The following is a 22,469-nucleotide window of genomic DNA, read 5'->3' on the forward strand; positions in this document are numbered from 1 at the left end:
TTAGGACTCCAGTTTATCTTCACTCTCTATTATTTGAAACCTACGTTTTTTATGATGGCCAAAAGGGCCCTATGATCGGACTCTTCATTATCCATCCAGCCTCATCTCTTCCTCCAGCCTCAGTGACCCAGTTGCGGTGTCTTTTATGTCACGTACTTTCTTGTCCCTGCCTTTGCCAGGGTTGTGATTCTTTGCTTAGTGTCCTTCCCTGTTATTACTTACAACTTTCCATTAGAACTTGCTCTGGCCAGCCTATTGTAAAGCCTTTCCAGGTAGAGTTAGTTTCCTCACTGCTCTGTTTTGTACAGAATCTGTTCTGATGTTTTTACGTGACATTTTAAATGTTTTTTCGTAGACCTGTCTCCTGCAATAGATCGTGAGCTACTTAGTGACTAGGGCCATGTCTATCCCCAGTAAAAGCATGTGTCAAAACATGTTTGTTCAATTAATAAAGAAAAAAGAAATTATTTTTTCACTCGAAACTCTTAAATTTTGTAGAGCATAGCTGAGTTCATCCTGCATCCTTTTATATCTTTGTTTTGGATTAATTGCTTTTGCCAGACTTCTCGGACTCATTGTGAAGCAACTTTCTAAAATATTGCTACTGAGCATGTCAGGCTTTCCATAAGCGGGCAGTAGGTAGACATATGTTGTTCTTGCTGACTGCCCTTCCACACCCTGTCAGGGAACACGCAGTTCCTAAACTGTGAAGTCTCTACCTGTGATTGGAAATACCATGGTCTTTGGTACAAAGCATCTATGATATTATGTTGATATATATTGTTATATATGACTATATGTAATATATGTCAAGATATAATAAATGATATGATATCAGTGCATGTATAGAATACTTTTAGGCAGAAAATATTACTGCTCAGCCCTTGCCTTTGTTTGGTCTGCTGTAACAAAATACCTTCGTCTGAATAATTTATAAACAACAGAAAGTTGTTGCTCAGTTCTGGAGACTGGGAAGCCCAAGATCACGGCACTTGTTGATTCTGTGTCTGGTAGGGGTGCACTCTGCTTCATAGATAGGGTGTCTTCTCAGTGGGTCCTCACATGTTGGGAGGGCACATGGCACCCTCAGCACTAATCTCATTCATGGGGGTTCTGCCCTCAAGCCCTAATCCCCTCCCCCAAACCCCACTTCCTCATACCACTACCTTGGGGGGTTTGATTTAGTGTATGAATTTTGGAGAGCACAGACATTCAGATCATAACAGCACCCATTATTTAAGGAATTGATCACCTCAGATTTATCTTTTTTTCTTTATAAATGTGTGTAAACACACACACACATATGTACATATATATGTGTGTTTCTGTATTTAAATTTATGTAGAAATAAGTCATGTTAAATAGTAACTTCATTTAGATATGATTTAATTGGCTACTTAATTTTCCTCTGGTGAGTAACTTCCACATGTTTTGTTGCTTATGCCTCTGAATTTTTGTATCGATAGGTCCTGAATATATATGTTCTTGATGATGATATTCCTGAACTGAACGAGTATTTCCGTGTGACATTGGTGTCTGCCATTCCTGGAGATGGGAAGCTAGGCTCAACCCCCACCAGTGGTGCAAGCATAGATCCCGAGAAGGAAACAACAGATATCACCATTAAAGCTAGTGACCATCCCTACGGTAATCACTGGTTTTGCAAGAGTAACTCTCTCTTCTCTGGGTGCACTTAATTTTGTTAAGAACATCTTAAGGAGCTTTTTGCAAATGATTGAAGTAGAATGCTTTCACATCCTCTAACTTCTAAGCTCTTTAACTACTGAACTGCTATTTTGATGGACATTGTGAAAGAAAATACAAAGATCAATTTGTGATCTTCAATAATATGATTTTGAAAGTTTTTGCAAGAATATTTAAGATGCAACCTGGGCTCTGTGGCTCAGCCTGTAATACCACGCCTTTGGGAGGCTGAGGTGAGTGGATTGCCTGAGCCCGTGGGTTCGAGACCCGCCTGGGCAGGCAAGACCTCATCTCTACAACAAATTAAAAAATTAGCCGGGCGTGGTAGCGCGCGCCTGTAATTCCGGCTACTCAGAAGGCTGAGGTGGAAGGATCGCCGGAGCTCAGCAGGTCGAGGCTGCGGTGGCCGGGAGCGGCTACTGCACTCCAGTCTGGGCGACAGAGTGAGACTCCAACTGAAAAAAAAAAAAAAAAAAGAATATTTAAGATGCAAAAAAGAGTATGTATTTATGACTACTAAAATTTCCTGAATTTAAAAAATCTTCTAAGACCAGACACAGTGGCTTACACTTATAATCCCAGCACTTAGGGAGGCCAAGGGGGGAGAATGGCTTGAGCCTGGGAGTTTGAGACCAGCCTAGGCCACATAGCGAGACCTCATCTCTACAAAAAAGTTTAAAAAAATGCCAGGTATGACGGATGCACTTGTAGTCCCAGGAGGTCAAGGCTGTGACGAGCCATGATCCTGTCACTGCACTCTAACCTGGGTGACAGAGTAAGACACTGAGTCAATAAATAAATTAATTTAGTTAAAATTAAAGATGAATTCATAAATAAATAAAAATTATTCTCTGGTGATTTGTTAACACCTAATTGAAGTGCTTGGTAATTTACATTTCATTAAGCTTCAAGAAGTGAAGTTGTCACTGTCTATTTATATTAACTTCTTTTTGTCTTTTGCTAAAAAGTGATAATTTTCTTAATTGGAAAACTATCATAGCTGTCTATCCTAATAAAATGAGAATGTTTTCCATATTGAAAAGTGATTTTTTTTGTGGAAATAAATAAAGAACATCTGTTAAAAGGTCTTGGTAGAAAACCCAAGAGGCTCTTCAACTCTAGTTTTCATAGCTAAATTTTTTTTTAAAAAGTGTTGTAGATCCTTTAGGGTGCTGTTAATCCTGTTCTACTGTAAGTTCTAGAATGATTTCTGGAGACTTTTGTAAAATGACTTGAGTAAATGTTTGAAAACATTTTAAAACTCCATCAGTATTCCTTTTATTGATGCTTTTGTAAAAAAAAAAACAACAAAAAAACAATCTTTGGGTAAAGGCAAGGAAAATTAGCAAGTTAATTTTTGACATTGTGAAAGCTTCTAAACATATTCCATGTCAAAAGCATGCTAATCAAATCCTCACCAAAATCCTTTCTAAATGATGACTGTCTGCGTTAGCCTGGTGATCAATACAGTTCGCAAGTTTGCTTCAAATGAGAAGTTCTTCGGCGGATAATCGGAGAAGGAATGCCCTATGCCCTCTGTCTTCTCAGGCTTGCTGCAGTTCTCCACGGGGCTGCCCCCTCAGCCTGGGGACCCAATGAACCTGCCTGCAAGCATTGTCCCAAATATCACTGTGCAGGAGGAGGACGGAGAAGTCGGGCTTTTGGTCGTCCGAGCACAAGGACTTCTGGGCAGGGTGACTGCGGAATTTAGAACCGTGTCCCTGACAGCATTCAGTCCCGAGGACTACCAGGCAAGTCACTCAGTCCTTTTGGAGCTGTATTTGCACTTGTGAAACAGACACAATCCTTCTCTTGGAGGGCTGAAAGGGACTTGCACTGTACCTGGACCATACTGAACGAGGAAGATAAGCACTGATGGCCTTTAGGTTTGGCTTTTTAAGTTTATGTAAAGTGTCTCACTGCACTTTAAATAGTTGACACTGAAATAGCTACCATACTGATTTCCTTTGTGCCCTACCTATAACTTGTCATAGGCTTAGCTTGTATTATTTGTTTGAATGTTACAGGTTTTGATCAATATATTAAAAATTAAGTTTCTTAAATATTTTACATCCTCTAACCTTTGTCTGTCAAGCAAACCAAAATTGCAAAGAAATGATGTATCGTGCCTTTTCAATTTTAGATTATTTGTTTCTCCAAGTGAAACTGGCAAAAAATACACAGGGATTTGGAACTAGACAGAAATGAGTTTTATTAACAGCCTATGGTATGATAGGTATGTCTAGACAAAAAGACTAGAGTCTGATGTCCAACATTTTTTTTTTTTTAATTTTTATTTTGAAATTGTGGGGTACAATTCAGGGTTAGGTATACAAATGTCCATTGTGCAGGTACCCTTATTGTTGAGGTGTGACCCCCTTCCCCAGGTGGATATCGAATACTGTCAGTCCCAGCTACCCACCCCTGAACCCCTCCCTGCAGTTTCCCGCTACTTTCAATACCTTTCCTATAGTAATACGGTAGGTGTTCAAGGTCCACTTATGAGTGAGAACTTGTGATACTCATCTCTTTTCCAACAGTTATTAAAGGTCATAAGGAGAATGTTAAAATTGGCAAACACTGAAAAGGGTCTGCTAGGAAAAACAGGAGAGCATGATATTATAGAACACCAGAAAAGAATATGTATCCAGAAGAAGCGTAGCCAGGTATATAGATATAACCATCAAGTAAGATGGTTTCCTAAGGCAGTCAAATTCTGTTCTGTTGTTAAGACTTGTGGAATTATTCCACTGAGTACCAAACTTTAGGCAAAGTTAATTACTTCCTCCTAACTGCCATTTACAGTGATTATTATTCTACTTGAATTATTTCATTACATGTTTAACACTCCTAGAATGTTCTCCATGGAGTCAAAGCTTTGTCTTGGCTGTTTTTGAATCCCAAGCATCTGAAATGGCACAGTGCACATGCCATGTGCTTGATAAATACTGAACAGTAAACACATCAGTGATCAAGTGAATTGGCATTTGAGTTCCTCAATTTAGCTTTAATATTGTTAACATTTCCATAAAATGAGAAATAATTGCCTGTAAGTTAACACTAGAAAAATTTTAAAATCTGTAAAATTTATTCTCATAACTTGAGGGTAAAATGGTCATATGAAATAATGGAAGAAAAATCACTTTAAGATTTTGATTTTGATTTACTGTTTGTTTTCTTAAGTATGTGACTTTTCTGAAGAGAGAGCTATGTTATGAATTGCAATTTCAAGTATAGTCAAGCAAAAATTAATGTCAAATGGTCTGATAATGATAATAAATGTTTGGAGAGATTCTCAGAACAAAATGCCACTATTTAAGCACTGAGTATTTAAGATTCTAAATGATATACTCATAATTTCATAAGCTTGGTCAAGAGAATTCTTTGCATCTAATTGAAGTAATTCTTGTGGAAGTCACCCATTAGGATTTCTTAATTTACGTTGAGTACTTTTTTGATGAATAGGCAACTAAGAAAAATAAAAACACATCTACTTGATTTAATGGGAGAATATTTATTTAGAATTTACATTGAACACTATTTATAGCCATTGAAATGTTTTTAATTTTGTATTTTTTTTTTACTTATGTTCTTCTGTTTCAGTATTTATAACAATTTGGCACATAGCAAGCATTCTTATTTTACAAACTTTTATACAGAATAATTATGATCTAATGGATGAATCTTTTGTTTGTATTTCAGAGTGCTGCTGGCACATTAGAATTTCAAACAGGAGAAAGATATAAGTATATTTCTGTCAATATCACTGATAATTCTGTCCCTGAGCTGGAAAAATCTTTTAAAGTTGAGCTGTTAAACTTGGAGGGAGGAGGTAAGACTGGTGATTCAAAAATGTCAGATATTTTCTTATCCACCCACTATGATGCCAGTAAATCCTATCACTGATGTGTGTTCCTTTGAATTAACTTTATTTTTAAAAATGAAGCAGAATAAATTGAGAGAGCATCCTGAAGATTAATAATTGCCTCAGATATATGGTAACATGTCATTTTATATAAATACACACACACACACACACACACACACACACACACACACACACACACACACACATTATATCATAGCATATGATATGAGGGACCCAAAAAAACCCAGATTTATTTTTTTGCAGTGTGGGCCCCCTTGTAGTACAGGCTTCCCCCGCCAGGTAAGTGTTCTAGAAACCCATTGTTTTTTAACTTGAAGTTTTGTGAAGGTTGCATCACAATTTGCTGAAGAAATGTCCTGAGTTGTGGCAAACAGGTGACTGGTTTTTCTGCCATGACAACACGCCTACACACACCAGGCTGAGTGTTCAGCAGTTTTGACCAAAAACAGCATGACCTCTGTGCTCCACCCTCCCTATTCACCTAATCTCACCCTGAGATATTGTTTTTTGTTGTTTCCCTGGATGAGAAAAGTCCTCAAAGGGGAACACTTTGCTGATGTGGAAGAGGTGAAACAAAAAAACAGCAGAAGTACTAAAAGGTATCAAAATTAAGTTCAAAAGCTTTTGAGCAGTGGAAAAAGCATTTTGATAGATATATTGCATCTAATGGAGAGTACTTTGAAAGTACCTGAAGTTTAAACAAGAATAAATACACAATTTATAAAAAATAAGTTCCAAGTTTTTTTGATACCCTCCTCTGTATTTGGCAATATATATAATTATATATGGTAACATGATATAAATCAATCATTTCCGATTGATAGTTTCTTTTTGGTAAAAAGTAATTTCCATTTCTCTACATGAATTTTGAGGTTTTATTTTTGAGTTGAGGTCTCACTCTGTCACCCAGCCTGGGGTGCAGTGGTACCATCACAGCTTACCAAACTTCTGGGCTCAAGTGATCCTCACACCTCATCCACCTAATTAGCTAGGATTTCAGGCAAGCCACACTCCTGGCTAGTTTTCTGATTTTTTTGTAGAGACAAGGTCTTATTAAGTTACTTAGACTGGTCTTGAGTTCCTAGGCCCAAGCAATCCTCCTGTCTTGGCCTCCCAAAGTGCTGAGATTACAGGCATGAACCACTGGGCCCTGCTGAGTATTTTTTTTTTTTTTTTTGAGTTGGAGTCTCACTGTCGCCCAGACGAGTGCGAGTTGGAGTCTCACTGTCGCCCAGACGAGTGCAGTGGTCGCTCCCGGCCACCGCAGCCTCGACCTGCCGGGCTCTGGCGATCCTTCCGCCTCAGCCTTCCAAGTAGCTGGAACTACAGGTGCACGCTACCACGCCTGGCTAACTTTTTTGATTTATTGTAGAGATGAGGTCTCGCCTGCCCAGGCGGGTCTCGAACCCGCGAGCTCAGGCAATACACTCACCTCAGCCTCCCATACACTCACCTCAGCCTCCCAAAGGCGTAGGATTACAGGCTGAGCCACCGAGCCTGGCGAGTATTTGTTTTATTAATTAATATCCAACTTGGTTGCATTTAGATAGATTTGGTTAATTCTGAGTAATATCTCTGTTTATTATATAGATTCCACCTAGTGTGTTTTTGTTTGTTTGTTTGTTTGTTTGTTTTAGTTGGAGTCTCACTCTGTTGCCCAGGCTGTAGTGCAGTGGCATGCTCATGGCCACTGCAGCCTCAAACTGCTGGGCTCAGGGATCCTTCCGCCTCAACCTTCCAAGTAGCCAGAACTTCCGCTTGGCTGACTTTTTGATTTATTGTAGAGACAAGGTCTCGCCAAGTTGCCCAGGCTGGTCTCGAATCCCTGAACTCAGGCAATCTACTTGCCTTAGCCTCCCAAAGTGCTGGAATTACAGGCTTGAGCCACTGTGCCCGGCTGTGCTTTTTTTTAAAAAAACCCCTTCTATTACTCAATTATTTTTTCCTAGAGTCAATATGCTTTTAGGGTGAAGTAGTACAATTGTACCCAGTCACCAAATTATAGTTGTCACTCATAGCAGATGACCCTAAAACCACCTCTCTCTTTTCCTTCTTTTCCAATTTTTACTATAGCTCTGTTAGAGCTAGCTCCATATATAACACAGGTAAAGTATAGTCGTTTGGGATAACCAATTATCTGATGATGATTGTTAATAAAAGAGGTCAAGAATACCTTATCCTCAAATTAGGATAGTCAGAAAGCTCTGACTATCAAAAATTTTTGGAGTTAAAACTCATTTCATGGCAAAACTCATCTACATTAAGTGAGGCTATTTATCATATTTATGCCATTTTGTTGGACTATATATGTTTCTTTGCAGAAGTATTAATGTGTTTAATTATCAGGTGCTCCTGGGAGTGTTATAGAAAGCATGTGATGTGCATTGTATTACCTTTATAAGTGTAAGAACTCGAGACAGTCCCTTCCACAATACAATCTAGTATTATTATCTCATTATTGTTATTACTTTTATCTTTTTGATGAAGAAAGTCATAATATATAAGCCATCCAAAGAAAGAATTGGTGGGACAGAAATATTGCAATTATTTTTACCCCAGTAGGACTCTGGGGTAAATATGTCACATTTTTCTTTCCTGTGTTCCCAAACCACTAGTGAAGGCAAAGGAGACTAAGTGAGTGTTGGGAGTGGGGAGTTGGATCGCACAGGGCCTCAGCGTGGTTGAATGTGGGACACTGTAGAATGCACTGGGTGACCTGCCTGGCTTTGCTTGTCCTCCAGAGGCAAGTCCTCACATCTGCAAATTGTTATTTTTATGACAAGACTTTCATTAATAAAAAGGTTCTACAAAATATTTGAATAGCTGCCCTTTGTATTACAGCTAAAAACACTATGTAACAGAGAAAATGCAAGTGACTGTTACTTAATATTGATGAATAATGGAATATCAGATAGTCTTGAGATAATAATGGTACTTGTGATCATACAACCATTTGTGATCATAGTGATACATGCAAATTCATTGAAAAGCTTCCCCCATATCCCTAGTATATGCATTGTTACATATAGTAAGTCCCCTATGGACGAATATTCAAGTTGTGAACTTTCAAAGATGTGAATGTATGTTTGCATGTCCAGTCATGTGAGTTACATTGTCACCTGCGTACATTGTCACCTGTGTGCATCCTCTACAAGTGGTTGTGCTTCTGTGTACTTTACTGTACAGTACTGTATAGAGTACAGTAGCACAGAATCTTTATTTCAAGCCCAGGATGTCTGAAAGCAAGTGTAAAAGCAATGTGATGCAGCTGGTTCTGTGTAACCAATTGTGTTAGTTGAGTGCTTTGTTGGACTTAGAACAAATTGGACTTTGAATTTGCTCTTGGAATGAAACTCATTCCTATGTAGGAGACTTACTGTATTATTATTTATTTATTTTTTAAGTTGGAGTCTCACTCTGTCGCCCAGACTGGAGTGCAGTGGCCGCTCCCGGCCACCGCAGCCTCGACCTGCTGGGCTCCGACGATCCTTCCGCCTCAGCCTTCCGAGTAGCCAGAACTACAGGCGTGCACTACCACGCTTGGTTGATTTTTTGATTTATTGTAGAGATGAGGTCTCGCCAAGTTGCCCAGGCGGGTCTCGAACCCGTGGGCTGAGGCAATCCACTCACCTCAGCCTCCCAAAGCGCGGGATTACAGGCTGAGCCACCGAGCCTGGCTGGGACTTACTGTATTAATTAAATGTGAATACTCATTTGTAACCCAACCTTGCAGTTTCTTAGGAAACAGTAGTGGCAGATTGTTTGATTTTTTTTTTTTTTACCCCCAGTGAGTTGGAATTGGAGGAAAATGGATTTAGAAGATGACCTCCACTCCCAGACTCATATATAGAGACTGCCTAATATATGAAGTGGCTTATAGAACGAAATTCTTTTGAGAGTCAAGGGAGCACCTCTTATTTTATGCTGTCTATAAAACGAATTCTACATCAAGTAGCCACAGTCAGAGTAGAGGTTTTGTGCTAGCCAAAGTATGTATGGTGTTGAACTTCATACATCTTTCTTATGACTTCTGGACAATGTGGGAGCCACTACGTACTGAATATTTGCTGGAAATTCATTTTACCTCTTAAGTCTCTAAGATGGTTTCAGGTTCTCTAAGGTGGTTTTAGGTGCCATAAATCCTCACATCTGGTATATCCCAGTCCTATTGAGGATAAACAGGGCAAAAACAGAAGAGCAGGGAGATCTTAAACCAGCATGTCCATCAAGAATGTTGGCAGAAGCACGCATGTGTGGATGTGGCTTTGCTTTTCTTACTCTTCTACTTTTCCATTGCTGTCTCATTGCCCTATCTTACTTGTTTGCAAACGATGGTAAAATAATGGTTGGGGTATATGATATATTAGAGGAAATGCTATAACCACTTTCTCTTTATTATAATCCTCATCTATTGCCAAGGCACTTTATATTATTATACTATTCTTTATTTTCCATTATTTTATTTGATCTTTGCAACTCTCTTAACCCATTTTGTGCCTCTATAACATAATACCACTGGGTAATTTACAAATGTATGAGTTTATTTTTCTCATAGTGCTGGAGTCTCAAACATACAAGATTGAGGGACTGCATCTGATGAGGGCCTTCCTGCTATGTCATAGTGTGGCAGAAGGCTTGACATGGTGAAAGAACAAGAGAGGACCGAGCTTGCATTTATAAGCTGCACTCTGCAATAACGAACCCCCTCCCAAGATAACAACATTAATTCATTCACGAGGGCAGAGGTCTCATGAACTGATCGCCTCTTAAAGGTCCTATCTCTCAACACTGTTGCACTGGGGATTAAATTTCCAACCTGTGAACCTTGGGGGATGCATTCAGACCATAGCAACAATACTTCCATTTAAGGCAGCACCTTTCATATGTGAGAAGACTGAGATACCTAGAGGTCTAATGACTTGCTGAAGGTTTTGACAACTGGTATCTTTTACAACCAGAACTGAAGCAGAATTTTTAGACTGCTTGTCTAGGGTTCTTTCCACAAGATCAGTGGCAAGAGAGTGATCAAGTCTAAGAATGATAAATACGGTGAGAGTTGGAATGTTTGGATGGAGGGAAATGTTAGATGCCTTTCCTTAAATTGAGTAGGTTATTGGGAATGGTAAGATGATTGTCAGAGGCATATAGGCCTAAGTGTATGATTATATTTACACATAAATAAGTTTTAAATATCTAAGATGCTAGAAGACAATGCATATTGCTATAAATAAGTGAAAATTTTAAAATGATATTAGGTTGGCTGAAATGGGAAATAATTTACATGGTGATTTCATTAAACTATGAATACAATTTTGGTAATTTGACAGCTTGACTACTGTTATAGTTTTACCACTTCAAATGATCTGTTTCCTATAGAAGAATGCATGTCATTGGGTGGATATTACTGCATTTTCCCCTTTGCTTGATATGTTCTAAGAACTCTCCATTTTCTCATTGTATCCGTGTGTGTTGTGTGGGTTGTGTCTCTGTATGTGTCTTTGTGAAGTGGCTGAACTCCTTAGGGTTGATGGCAGTGGTAGTGGTGATGGGGACATGGAATTCTTCCTTCCAGCTATTCACAAACGTGGTAAGCAGCTGTTCCAAGGTCCTTTACTATTATATGTTTTCATTTTAACTTCTCTTTTTAGACACAACAATCCTAGCCACTTATTGATACCTACTATGTGTAGATCCTTTACATATTTTATCATATTAACTGTTGCAGCAACTTTATGACATATTACTTGCTCCATGTCAGTTGCCCAACTAGTAAGTGTTCAAGTCAGAATCATGTCCCAGTCTGCCTCTGAAATGCAGCCTCCTTGTATGCATTGAATGCTGTTTCCTGATTCCAATTCTGATAGAAATTTTGCTTGAATGTCACTTGTAAAAATGACTGTTGAAAAATATTTTACATAGCTCTGAATACCTAGAAAGAGATTAAATAGAATGTTTGTATTTTCACATTAAATGCTTCACACTTACTTTATGTACAAAAAGAACTGTGAGTCTTTACACGTAGAATTTAATCAAAACCAACGAGAAAAAGAAATTAGGAGAAAATTAAATGAGAAAATAGTTGTCAGTCTATGAAGGGAATATTGGAAAGAAAATGCATTTTGAAGTCGATTCATATATAAACATGACTCAGCTCTTTTCCTTCCGAAGTTACTTAGAATATTCTTTTTTCTTGAAGGAGAACACTCTCTTATCCCCAAATGTTCCTTTTTTACAATGTCATGTTGTATATTTTAGTGTCGAAACTCACATTTTTACTCCTCTCATTCCTAACTTCCATCAATACCCATGCATCCTCTGTATTTATTTACTCTGTTACTTTTAGGGTTGTTCATTTTCGTGTCTGCAAACATTAATGCAGCATAAAAATCGAACACAATTTTTTAAATTTTAAGGATGTGGGGTACAATTCAAGGTTAGGTATACAGATGTTCATTATGCAGGTACCCTTGTTGATGAGATGTGCCCTCCCCCTGAAGATTCCCACTACTGCCAATCCCGCCACCCCGCCCCCCGCCCCCACCACAGTTTCCCACAGCAGCCAATCCTTTTCTTATGGTGTGACTATAATTTGAACATTATTTTTAGGAAAAAATTAAATGCTGCTTTAGAGCTTGGCTCCTCTTTAGTTACAGGGTTGGACTATTTGGGATCATGAGAAATAGATTTATCATCTCACCATATGATGAAAAAAATAAGCCTAGAGTTAATGCACGTGAGAAACCCAGGATCTGTTCAGTCAGATTGGCTAACATCATAGGGAAACTACTTACGATTTCATAAAGGTACGAGTCAGTTTGGCTCATGTTCTTTTGAGGTCAGCAAAGGTCGTGGGAGACCTTCCTCCTATACTCTGTATGGAAGAATGTTCTCTTTCATAGAGAGGAAAAAGAAAAACAAGTTTTCCTTATTCATCTTCAAGTGCTTATGCAGCACTTGTACATCCCGTTGGTGCCAAAGTAGAGAAAGGTCATAAAAGCATGAATATGTGTGGCACCCATTTCTGTCTGCCTTTCTTTCTAAAACAAATTAGAATGTGCTCTATGAATGGAAGGATTCTTTTCAAAACGTTGCTCCTTGGCTGTTTTCCTTAGGTTTGTAAATTACTGATTAACTTTTTTTTCTTTTTTTTTTTTTTTTTGGTATTTGTTGGAACTTGTTTCTGCAGCCAGTCTAGGGGTGGCTTCCCAGATTCTAGTGATAATCGGAGCCTCGGACCATGCTCATGGCGTATTTGAATTTAGCCCTGAGTCACTCTTTGTCAGTGGAACTGAACCCGAAGATGGGCACAGCACAGTTGTATTAAAGGTGAGTACGTTTTCCTTTTCATTCCTAGATACTTTCTACTCTTTTAAAAACTGTATTGTATTATGAGATTATGCTTTATGCTTTTTTTAAAATCTGTGTAGATGAAGGGAAATGAGTCTATTGGCACAGACAATATAAATTGATAATCAGATAGTGATTTGGCGTTTGTCTTTGTGTTTAGTTTTGTATATGGATTTCTTTTATTATTCAGAGAATTCCTCATCTAACGTTAGGGAATATAATAGAACTGCCCTGTGAGTGTTTATCTTACATAGACTTTTATATGAATTCAGGTAGGCTGTGGTAACACACATCTCCAAACTCTCAGTGGCTCATACAGCAAAGCTTGGTATTCATTCATAGTGTGTGTATGCCCAACTTCAGCTGACCAGGGGCTCTGTTCATTGGTTACTTTAGGGACCAGGGATTCTAGAGATTTTGCTTCACAGTGGCTCCTGTGGCTTCTCTCTGGAAGGGATCTGCATCATTTCCACTTGGTCAAAGCAGGTCTCAAGTCCAAGCCTAGAACTGCAGTCCTGGCTTCACTATTGGAAGGAGAAAAAACTCAACACAGCAGTGATAATACCAACTCTATATGGGGTGTGTGTGTGTGTGTGTGTGTGTGTGTGTGTGTGTGTGTGTGTGTGTGTGTGTGTGTCTGCTTTGTTCCAGTAGAAATTAAGAAGGATTCATTGTTCAGTGACTTAGAAGAGCTGGCAGCTTGATCAGTTTCCTCAGATTTTACACAAATAATGAAGAAAACACTTTTACACATCCCTTCTGTACTATTATGGCGGGTCTTCCATAAACTGTTGTAGAATCAATCACACAACTTGAGAATAGAAACTGATTATTCAGGAAATAAAAATAATGGATTAAAGGAAAGGACCAATTAATAAAATTACTGTCACTAGTTTTATTTAGAGTGTTATTTTGTTTTATTTTAGATTAGATAATATAGTTTATTTAGAAAGTAAATAAGAGAGGGAGAGAGGGGATTCACCTCCCAAGGCAGGGGAGGGGGCCAATATTTTGTCATCTTTGTATAAACCAAATTTACTTTTAGTTGGGATTTACTTGGAGTAATTTTTAAGCTTCTTATTCTTCTTACTATATTATTGACAAAAGCATATGTTTCTTCTTAAATGTATTTTAATATACCTTGGGTTAATTTTTTTTTTGGTGAGTTTATCATAATATATCAAAGATAAAGAGAAATATGATTTGTTTTAAAAGTGAGTTTTATTGTGAACTTTTCAGAAAAATATCATTAATCTAGTCCTTACAATAAAGTAGACATTATTTATGTAGTGAATATAAAATTTTTCATGTATGCTTAAATATAATATATTGTTAATCATATTTGATTTATTACTGACATGATAACTGCATAAAAGATACATCTGTAATTTAGTTAGAAGCTAGAAAATTTCTACCAATTTTTAATTTCATACAACAATCAACTTTCAAATACCCTCCACTTTTAAGATTCAAAGACAGGTAGTGTATGGCCCTGCCCTCAATAATCTCATAGTTTTGAGAATCACTTATTTAACATTAAAATGTATTATGCTGCTGCTGTTATATGTTTATAAACCTTTGAGTCATTGGTTTCAACCTCTCTTTAATTCATTTAAATATTGTATAGGTTGTGAGACATTATGGAGCTCTGTCTCAGGTGACTTTGCATTGGAACATAGACTCTGATCCTGATGGTGATCTAGCCTTCACCTCTGGCAACCTCACGTTTGAGATTGGGCAGACGACAGCCAACATCACCGTGGAAATATTGCCAGATGAAGAGCCAGAACTGGATAAGGCATTCTCTGTGTCAATCCTCAGCATCTCTAGGGGTTCTTTGGGAGTTCATACTAATGCCACATTAACAGTTTTGGCTAGTGATGATCCTCATGGGGTATTCATCTTTTCGGAGAAAAACAGACCTATTAACGTGGAAGAAGCAACCCAGAACATCTCGCTGTCGATTATAAGGTTGAAAGGCCTCATGGGAAAAGTCATGGTTTCATATGCAACACTAGATGACATGGAAAAACCACCTTATTTTCCACCTAATTTAGCCAGAGCAACTCAAGGGAGAGACTATATACCAACTTCTGGATTTGCCTTTTTTGGAGCTAATCAGAGTGAGGCAACGATAGCTATATCAATTTTAGATGATGATGAACCAGAAAGATCGGAGTCTGTGTTTATTGAATTACTCAACTCTACTTTAATAGAGAAAGTACAGAACCGTCCAAGTAAGTATCCCTTAGTATGTTGTTATTATTAGTAGTAGTGATAAGAATCCTAATTCAAGCCAATTTTGAATTGGGTGCAATAGGAAATTCTGTAAAAATAGTAAACTCTAACTTTGAGAGCATTTTCTTAAAAAGTTCACCTGTAAGGCAACTCGAAGCAGGACATTTTTTTCCTTTGAAAACATATTTAAAGCCGGGTTCGGTGGCTCAGCCTGTAATCCTGCGCCTTTGGGCGGCTGAGGTGAGTGGATTGCTTGAGCCCGCGGGTTCGAAGACCCGCCTGGGCAGCAAGACCTCATCTCTACAATAAATCAAAAAATCAGCCAGGCATGGTAGCGCATGCCTGTAATTCCAGCTACTTGGAAGCTGAGGCGGAAGGATCGCTGGAACCCAGCAGGCAAGGCTGCGGTGGCCGGGAGCGGCCACTGAACTCCAGTCTGGGTGACAGAGTGAGACTCCAACTAAAAAAAAAAAAAAGAAAACATATTTTAAAAGTCAGTTACATTCCCAGACTACATTTTAGAACCTTTTATGTAATCCATAGGCAACTGGCCTCTCTTCCTATTGTACTGTATATTGTAGCTTCCAAAACATTCTGGAATTAATGTGAGGAGTCCAAGGACAGTCCTAGGGACAAGAGCCCATGCCTCTCTCATCTTGATCCATTTCTGGAGGATTCCCTAACCAACAGGAGCTCTTTGTATTGACGAAAGCTTGTGGATCTAGCAGCTGCATGAGGGGGACAGAGTTGTGTAGCAGTAAGAAATCATGAAAATGTTGGGTCACTGTGACGTTTGTGAAGAAAGCACTGATTGGATTAAGAATGAGGAATGAGAATGGTATTGGGAGGACCTGGCACAACAACTTCTGCTGAAAAGTAGTGGCCGGGCTCCTTGGGTTTTGGCCAGCTGGTTTGCAGAGAGTATGTGTGTCAAGCACTGGGAGGGAGCAGGACTTGAGCTTGTGGAGCTGAAAGCAGCTATTGTGTTGTATCTTGTTCATCAGTCACATCTTTCTAAAAGGATCTATGACTCCAGAAAGGTGTTTTCAAGTAAAGAGAATAATCTAGATTTCCTGGAATAAGGGAACTAATAAAGGAAGAAAAAGCAGTGATACTAGTTTGTTATCAATTTTAGGGCAATATGTTTAGGAACACAAGTAAAACCTTCTTTAGGGAACTGGTTGCATAGCTTAAAATGTAAGATTCCAGGGGTTGCATGTGGCCTGTGTTCTGCCATCTGGATTGAGGGTTCTTTATTTACCTCACTGGAGTATGTGGATGAATATACGTATAGAGTGAGCAACATTCTTCCCCATAGTGTAAATGATTGTTGTCCATGGTTATAGAAATCAATTCATTTTATAGAGCAATTGTGAACATTAAATCTTCAGATTACAGTCAAGGTTAAAATTCTCACACAATACTCCCCACCTCTTTTTTAAAGTATGGTTCAGGATCATTTACAATAGCAAAGAAAATAAAACCCAACGTTTAGTTTTCTTAAGTCAGAATCATAAAACACAGCCCGAGTTTCAAGGAACTCACAGTTTCGAACCAGAAATAAGATCAGGCGTGAGTATAGCATATATCAGTGGCTAGGAGATGTGGCTGTTGGTGTCAGAACTTATGCACCAATGTGTAGTAATAAGGTGTTACACATAATGTTTTAAAGCTCTAGTCTCCCTATCTATAATATGGAAGTATCATGAAGATTAAATATGATAGTACTGCATGTAAAAATTAATACAATATCTAGCTTATGTTAACATGCAATAAATGTGAACTTTTTTTTCTTTTGAGTTGGGCTCTCACTCTGTCACCTAGGCTGGGGTGCAGTGGCACAATCACAACTCACTGCAGTCTTGCCTTCCTGACCTCAGGTGATCCTTCTGCTTCAGCCTCCCAAGTAGCTGGGACTACAGGTGTGCACCACCATGCCTGGTTAATTTTTTGTAGAGATGAGGTCTTGCTATGTAGCCTAGGCTGGTCACGAACTTCAGGACTCAAGCAATCCTCCTGCCTCAGCCTCCCAAAGTGCTGGGGATTAAGGGTGTGAGTGCCCAGCCAAATAGGAGCAATTTTTATCAATACAGTGGTATATGGAGAATATGTATGTGCTGTGAGATGAAAGAAACAACATATACTTTATGCTCAATGTATTCCTGGAACCATGCAACATACTTGGGACAATTCAGAATAGTTATAAAGCTATGATGTGGGATAATTAAAGAACAATTACATGCAAATACATGTGATTTGCACTAAAAATTTAATAGGCAAAATCAACGTAGGATGTGATAGGATGTTTGCTACCCGGCTTGAAATATAAGCATTGATGTTCGTGAGTAAGGAGGGCAGTGTGAGAAGACTGGCCAGTAACATCTGGGTGAAAGTATAGGGCAGAGGAACAGTCATGGATAGCTGAAGATTTTGTATCTGGTTTGGTGAGGAATTGAAGATGGGAAACAGTAGATCAGGCAGGCCCTCACAAGACACTTCTTGTGTCCAACAGGTGCTGTTATAAGGCCTTAGGTAACTGCCTCAACTTCTTTGTACCTCTGGATTGCTCCTTGGTAGAGTCTTTCCTACCACAGGGAGATGGTGTGGGATTGAAGAATGCTCTGCCTGTAATCCACTCTCAGAGAATGTCACCTGCTGCTACAACTCTGTTACTGTCATTCCTTTCTAATTTGGTTGAATTTAATTTTATTATATTGATTCATAGTTTATGACTTTAACTGTGGTATAATTAAGAATAGGCTGAGTCCCATCAGTGAAATTAAATGGTGTCACTACTTGCATTTAGTTTAAATTATTTAAAAACATTAAATTTTATTTATACTCAAAGTATTGCAAATATGAATTCAAAATTGAGTATCTCTAGTAAGAGTTTGCTTATGTTTCATTTGTGTTAAATGTTCACTTTTCAATTGTTTTGGCTAGAGCGTTGGTTGGAATTAAACCTAGAAAATAAGTCAGGGAAAGTTTTTGGAGGTCCTACATGTCTTTAAAACAAGCATTACTATCTCTGAAATCAATAGCAAGTAAAAGGGGAGCTTTAAAATTATTGAGCACACGGACCTACAGCAGGGTTGATGTGGCATTGAGGCTGACTCTGATTTCCCAACTAGTGTATTAGTCCATTGGGGACTGCTATAACAAATTTCCATAGACTGGATGAGTTATAAACAACAGAAGTTTATTTCTCACAGTTCTGGAGGCAGGGAAGTGCCAAGAACAAGGAGCCAGCAGATTCCGTGTTTGGTGAGGGTCCCCTTCCTAGTTCACAGATGAATGCCTTTTCTTTTGTGTCCTCACAAGGTGTAAAGGATGAGGGGCCGATTTCTCTAGGACCCCTTTATATGGACACTATTCCATTTATGAGGGCTCCATCCCCATAACCTAATCACCTCCCCAAGACTTCACCTCTTAATACTGTCACCTGGTGGCAGGGGTTGGGAGAGGTTGGGATTTTACTCTATGAATTTTGGGGGAACACAAACATTCAGACCATAGCAACGAAGTAGTTCAGACCTGTTAACTAGGATTGGGCAGGAAGGAACAGGATTGTCAGGGGAGACAGTGAAGCTGTTTGAGAGGCAGGATTTTAGAGTATGATGACTTGCAACTGGTTTTTGAGGTCAAGGAACTAAATTACTTTCCTACTCAGTTTTGTAACATAAATGCTGTTTTGTTTTAATGGCATGGCAGGAAACTAATTAGAAGAGCATCATTCTGTAGGTTTTATCATTACCTGTTGTAATTATGTAAAGTGATGACTAATTACACCCTCATCATTTTTTCTCTTTTGCTAAATTTCCAATACATACTAAAATTTTCTGGTAGTATAACTTGCTTTGTTACATATTCTGTGATAAAAAATCTCCTAAAATGTAAGCTAGAAGGGATTTTCTGTTTAATTTACTTTTGTATCCCCAAAGTCTAGATTAACACTGCCATATCTTAACCAATAAATATTTTTAAATATCTGTAGTAGAGAGAAAACACCAAATGAGAATCCCATTTGGCTGATAGAATCTTGTTGAGGTTCCCTGATGACTTTGGCCAGTTCTTAGAATTTAGATATGAGGGAGGACCCCCGAAAATCCGGAATTTATTTATTTACAAAAGTGTATTTACTCTTACATGTTTAAACTTCAGTCACTTTCAAAGTATTCTCCATATGATGCAGTACACCTATCAAGGCACCTTTTCTACCACTCAGAACAGTTTTTAAAATCCTCAATTTTTATGCCTTTTAGTGCCTCTGCCATTTTTTTTTTCACCTCTTCCACACTGACAGAATATTTCCTTTGAAGACTTTTTTCATCTGGGGAAACAAAAAAAGTCACTAACGGTGAGATCAGGTGAATAGGGAGGGTAGGGCATGGAGGTCATGCCAGTTTTGGTCAAGAACTTTTGAACAGTCACACAGTGTGGGCAGGTGTGCTTGTAAACCATCCATCATGAAATGGGCAAGTGCATTGAATCTCAAAAAAATTTTTTCACTGAAGCTGAATGCAGCCAGCTGGTACATTGATGCCGATGGGTTTCTAGAACACTTACCTGTGGGGGAAGCCTGTACTACAAGGAGCCCACTTCTCCAAAAAATAATTCCGTTTTTTTTGGGGGGGGGAGGTGCCCCCTCGTATAACTTTCTGTGTTTTGTTTGGATCTTCTTTCAGTTCCAAATTCTCCACGCCTTGGACCGAAGGTAGAGACGATTGCCCATCTGATTATTATTGCCAATGATGATGCCTTTGGGACGCTTCAGCTCTCAGCGCCAATTGTTCGAGTGGCAGAAAACCATGTGGGACCCATTATCAATGTGACTAGAACAGGAGGAGCATTTGCAGATGTTTCTGTGAAGTTTAAAGCTGTGCCAATCACTGCAGTAGCTGGTGAGTAAAGACACCTAGGAGCAGTACCTGCAGAGGGACTCCCAAAGGGACATGCATCCTTGATGAACAAAGCAGCTCAAAGATGTCATTAGCAAATTAACTAGAAATATTCTCATCTCTTCTTAAAGGCACAAACCTAAAGCTTTTATAGATTTATCACACTGGATTTGTAGAACTTTTGAAAACTGTTGGCAAAATTATATATGAATTCAAAAGCTATGGCTGGGCATAGTGGCTCACGCCTGTAATCCCAGCACTTTGGGAGACCGAAGTAAGAGGATCACTTGAGGCCAGGATTTCGAGACAAGCCTGGGCAACATAGTAAGAAGTCATCTCTACAAAAAATAAAAAAAAATTAGCTGGGCGTAGTGGCACATGCCTGTAGTCTCAGCTACTCAAGAGGCTGAGGCGGGAGGATTGCCTGAGCCTGGGAGGTTGAGGCTGCATTGAGCCTTGATTGTGCTGCTACACTTCAGCCTGGGTTACAGAGCAAGAGTCTGACTTATGCTTGGAAGGCTGAGGCGTAAGGATCGCCAGAGCCCAGCAGATCGAGGCTGCGGTGGCCGGTGGCCGGGAGCAGCCACTGCACTCCAGTCTGGGCCACAGAGTGAGACTCTAACTCAAGAAAAAAAAAAAGCAAAAAAACTATGATGGTTAAAATATGCACAAACCTACGGAAAGTAAATTAAGGAAAACATTGGCTTTCTCTGTGTGTATGTTTTTATTTTTAAAAGGGATTTGGGTGTAAATGACTAAGGAATGCAGGAAGAAATGAGCAGCCTTCTGTGTTCAGTGCTTGGCAACAGCCTTGTCTCTGCACCTCCTTATCTTGCTTGTGTATTTATTTGTCAAGAGCACGGAGAAGGCAGTGGTTCGCATCAACTGCTTTATGCATAAGCACAAAGATTCCATTGTGACATGCACACATGGGGAAATTGTTGTCCATTAGACTTTGATAGCCTAGCCCCAGCACCTAGAGAGATTTCCCTGAGAGCTGTTCAATTAGAATGTTCCTCATGTACACTCAGAGGAATAGGAGTGTGAATGGATGGAACATTGTGTCTCATCTTTGAAAATAAATCATTTGGACCTAACAGTTGCTAGAAAGGACAATAAACTAAGCTTACCTAGCACCCAAGTGGGGGGTGGGAGGGGTGTGTATGTCATGTGTGCGCATGCATAAAGACCCATTTGAGGGGTTGGAGTGGCCCCTAAGAATGCCTAGCTGCCTTTAAGGAGCACCCCCCCATTGGCAGATGGTGGAGGTTGGTCAGTGTTCTAGGATATTAGCTCTTATTCTCTATAGGAAGTATATCTCTTTTCCCTACCTACTGTTTGACCAGAAACAAAGCTCCTGCCACCCTGAGCAGTTCTCGGTAGCAGCTTTTAATCCAGTATTGTGGGAAAGTCTTTTGTTTCCAACTGTATCTTTTGGGGTCCAGCCCTTTTTGCCAGGTCGTGAGATCTCCTGAAGGAGAGACAGATAGGCGAAAGACGGACACAATATTCCCGGACACCTGCTTCCTGAGCAGATGACATTCTTTATTAGTTAACAGAAAGCTTTTATAGCATTTGTAAAAGGGGCAAGACAAAGAAAATTCCTTCACGTACATATGTTTTAAAAGTTACCACCATCTAGCGGTCTTTAGAAGAAACGAATAAGCCAAAAACACTATCTACTTTCAGTTAATGAGTCTTGAGATAAGTGTAAAAGGAGATTCACTTAAACTAAACATAATGCATACAAGGTTTACTTTGACTTCGGTTCCACATCACTTGTGTAATTAAAAAAGCCTTAAAATCACTAATACAAAACTATAGATTGTACCTAGTGATAGTAGGAATATGAAGCCCATTAACTTGACCAAACAACAGTGGCTAGCATTTAAAGAATAACTACGAAAGTCACTTACTGTGAAAATACATACACTAATCTTTACTCTGGATAAACATATAAAGTGAATGAAACATAATGAAATAAAACTAACACAACTAAAATTATTATGGTTGCAAATTGCCAATGAGCTTTTAAGTTTAGGATAATGGTGATTTGGCTGTTTTCCCTTATGCTTGGCAACCTCCTGGAAAACATCTTTGTCTTAAGATAGGCGGTGGAGCAATTATTATTATCTTTGAAGCACCAGCTTTATCATTGTGTGAACTTAAACTTATGAACTTAAAACAATCTTCAAAGTAGCTATAGCACTAAAACTTAATTAATGACACAAAGTAAAAACCTTGTTAAACATAACCAGAGCCTAATAATTTTTGTCAACCCTCATACATATGAATATTGATTATATAAACTTGTATGATATTACATTTACCAATTATGAGTAATACATGGATAAAACAATTATCATGTCTAGAATAGCACTGTCAGCAACTTG

At 38.8% G+C, this 22,469-nt stretch overlaps 1 protein-coding gene across 1 annotated transcript in view; it reads left to right on the forward strand.

Moving 5' to 3' along the window:
* Positions 1–22,469, forward strand: part of ADGRV1 (adhesion G protein-coupled receptor V1) — a 555,854-nt gene that overhangs the window by 55,861 nt on the left and 477,524 nt on the right. Inside the window, exons 22-28 of the mRNA XM_008061062.2 lie at positions 1,467–1,647; positions 3,253–3,455; positions 5,407–5,536; positions 11,100–11,180; positions 12,780–12,919; positions 14,568–15,177; positions 19,864–20,079. Coding sequence (XP_008059253.2) covers positions 1,467–1,647; positions 3,253–3,455; positions 5,407–5,536; positions 11,100–11,180; positions 12,780–12,919; positions 14,568–15,177; positions 19,864–20,079 — 1,561 coding nt within the window. The remainder of the gene's footprint in view (positions 1–1,466; positions 1,648–3,252; positions 3,456–5,406; positions 5,537–11,099; positions 11,181–12,779; positions 12,920–14,567; positions 15,178–19,863; positions 20,080–22,469) is intronic.

Source organism: Carlito syrichta, unplaced genomic scaffold, assembly GCF_000164805.1.
Source record: "Carlito syrichta isolate Samal-C Ts95f unplaced genomic scaffold, Tarsius_syrichta-2.0.1 Scaffold305037, whole genome shotgun sequence".
Lineage (NCBI taxonomy): Eukaryota > Metazoa > Chordata > Mammalia > Primates > Tarsiidae > Carlito > Carlito syrichta.